Here is a 2,289-nt window from a genome sequence, read left to right as displayed (position 1 = left end):
AGGCTGTCCTAAGAATGGAATGATTCGTAAAGCGTTTGGCAAGAGCGAGGTGTTCTCCGCGCCCGCGGACGGGATCATCTCAACACTCTGAAAATGAAAAGCTTCACCTGCTGTTCCTGCGTCAGGACCGCGCGATTGGAGGGAACGCGAACTTGCCCTCTGTGTTGACAGTGACCTCTCACAGGTGTCTTCTATGAACAACAATGCACACATATAGGGGTGTGTGACAAAAAATTAACAAGTGGGTTGTATTTTCAACAAATACTGGTTATAAAGTATCAAGGTTTCAAGTGACCAGTTCTTATGGGGAACCAAATTTCTAAAAAATCACGTTAAGTTTCCTAAGTGGAGAAATTTTTCACTATTTCGCTAACCATTCATTTTCACATTCACATTCTGTGTATTTTCTCATGGTCAACAAACTGATCCAAGTGGTTCAAGTTATCCCACCACTTGAAGAGGAAAGCATCGGCAATAATCTGAAACCAGGGGGTCAGCTTGATTTCCCCACAGGCCGCCTTCTTCAGAAGTTCTCTTAGCTCTTCCTTGGTCACGTAACAGTAGCTCTTAATCTCATTGGGGTCCGGATTCAACATCACATCCTTCCTCATGAACAGGATGTAATCGATTTCATGTTCGCCCCAGAGGCCGTCTGACTGAGCCTTGTAGTGGATTCGCGTCAGGTAGTTCATTTCCTCCGGAGGCACCGCTTCCATGGGGATCCCTAGTTCAGCCTCCAGGCGCCTCTGGGCCGCGCGTCGCACCCCATGGCCTCGGCCTCCTCCAGCTCGCGCGGGTTGCTCAGCGGGTGGCTGCAGCAGGAGTTGGTGAAGCAGCCGGGAAACGTGATCTTGGCGTCCGAGCGCTGCTGCAGCAGGAGCCGGTCGTCCGCGTCGAACAGGAACACGCTGAAGGCGCGGTGCAGCAGCCCTCGGTCTATGTTCGCTTTCAGGTGGCAGTTGCGTTTGGTGTCGGCGCCGACGCGCCGGTCGTCCGCGTCCACGATGATGCACATCTCCGACAGCAGCTGCGCCTGCTGCGCGTCCAGCTTGTCCACGTCCACCTCCGGCATGCCGTCCGCCCGGCCCGCGGCCCTGGTCCTTCGGGCAAGCGCCGGCCCCGTGGGGCGAGGGCGGGCAGTCTCGGGCGCCCACGAGCGCCGCCGCACCCCCTAGCCCCGGGCCGCCCGCGCACTCGGGCCCCCGGGAGTTTTGTACAATATTTTTTCAGTGCTGGTTTTTGGGATCGTTATTTTGCCCATATTCTAGAGACAGGATCACAGAGCCTGGGTATGTTCCCCCATTATGCCCCTGCTGGTGTCTCCTTGACTGTGTATTTTAACTCACCGAGGCTTGGCTCTTAATCAGTAAAGTGAGGATAAAAATGCTATCTGTCTTAAAATCTCTTTAAGAAGATGGAAACTCAAAAGACCATTGTAAGAATTAAATATATATATTGTACAACAACACATAATTATGTATATATTGCACTTAACACAGAACATGCTTGATCAAAGTGAGCTCCTTCGTGATTTTGACTATAAAAATACCGAGACTTTTCACTTGACATTCTCACATAGGCATTTTGTTATCATATGACACATTTAAATACTATTTTAACAGTTACAGGATATTCTGTATGTATTTTGTTCTTAATTCATTTGATAAATCTTTATTGAATATCTAGCCGTGCCTTGAGCTGGTAGTGAGGGTGAAAGATAAATAAGAAGCATTCTGTCTTGAAGAAGTCCCAGGCTCAGGGAAACAGGTAGTCATGGTGCACTATGGTTGAGAACCGTAGCTTTCTGCAGGAAATGAACATAATGTGCATATGGTGTTGGTTGTTTACTTTATTTCAATTTTTCCATTATTAAAAAGATACATCCATTGACAGATGAGTGGATAAAGAAAATGTGGTATATACACACAATGGAATATTACTCAACCATAAAAAGGATGGAATCTTATCATTTACATTGACATGGATAGAACTGGAGGGTATTATGCTGAGTGAAATAAGTCAATCAGAGAAAGACTATTTCATTCATATGTGGAATGTAAGAAATGATCTCTTTGATCATAGGGAAGGTGGGAAAACTGAATGGGAAATCACAGAAGGAGACAAATAATGAGAGACTCTTAACTATAGGAAAAAACTTAAGGTTGCTTGAAAGGTGGTGAGTAGGGGGATGGGGTAACTGGGTGATGGGGATTAAGGAGGGCACGTGATGTGATGAGCACTGGGTGTTATATGCAACTGATGAATCACTGACCTCTACATCTGAAATTA

At 46.8% G+C, this 2,289-nt stretch overlaps 1 protein-coding gene across 1 annotated transcript; it reads right to left on the bottom strand.

Annotated features, from left to right (window-relative positions):
• Positions 1–237: 237 nt before the first annotated feature.
• LOC125096047 (isopentenyl-diphosphate Delta-isomerase 1-like) lies at positions 238–1,123 on the bottom strand. The gene is given in 2 exon segments (XM_047722676.1): positions 238–769; positions 772–1,123. Coding segments are annotated over 2 exon segments (681 nt in total). The 5' UTR covers positions 1,073–1,123; the 3' UTR covers positions 238–389.
• Positions 1,124–2,289: the final 1,166 nt, after the last annotated feature.

This window comes from Lutra lutra, chromosome 3 (genome assembly GCF_902655055.1).
Source record: "Lutra lutra chromosome 3, mLutLut1.2, whole genome shotgun sequence".
NCBI classification, from domain to species: domain Eukaryota; kingdom Metazoa; phylum Chordata; class Mammalia; order Carnivora; family Mustelidae; genus Lutra; species Lutra lutra.
Note: the sequence above shows the minus strand (reverse complement) of the source record. Positions and strands in the feature narration are given on the sequence as shown.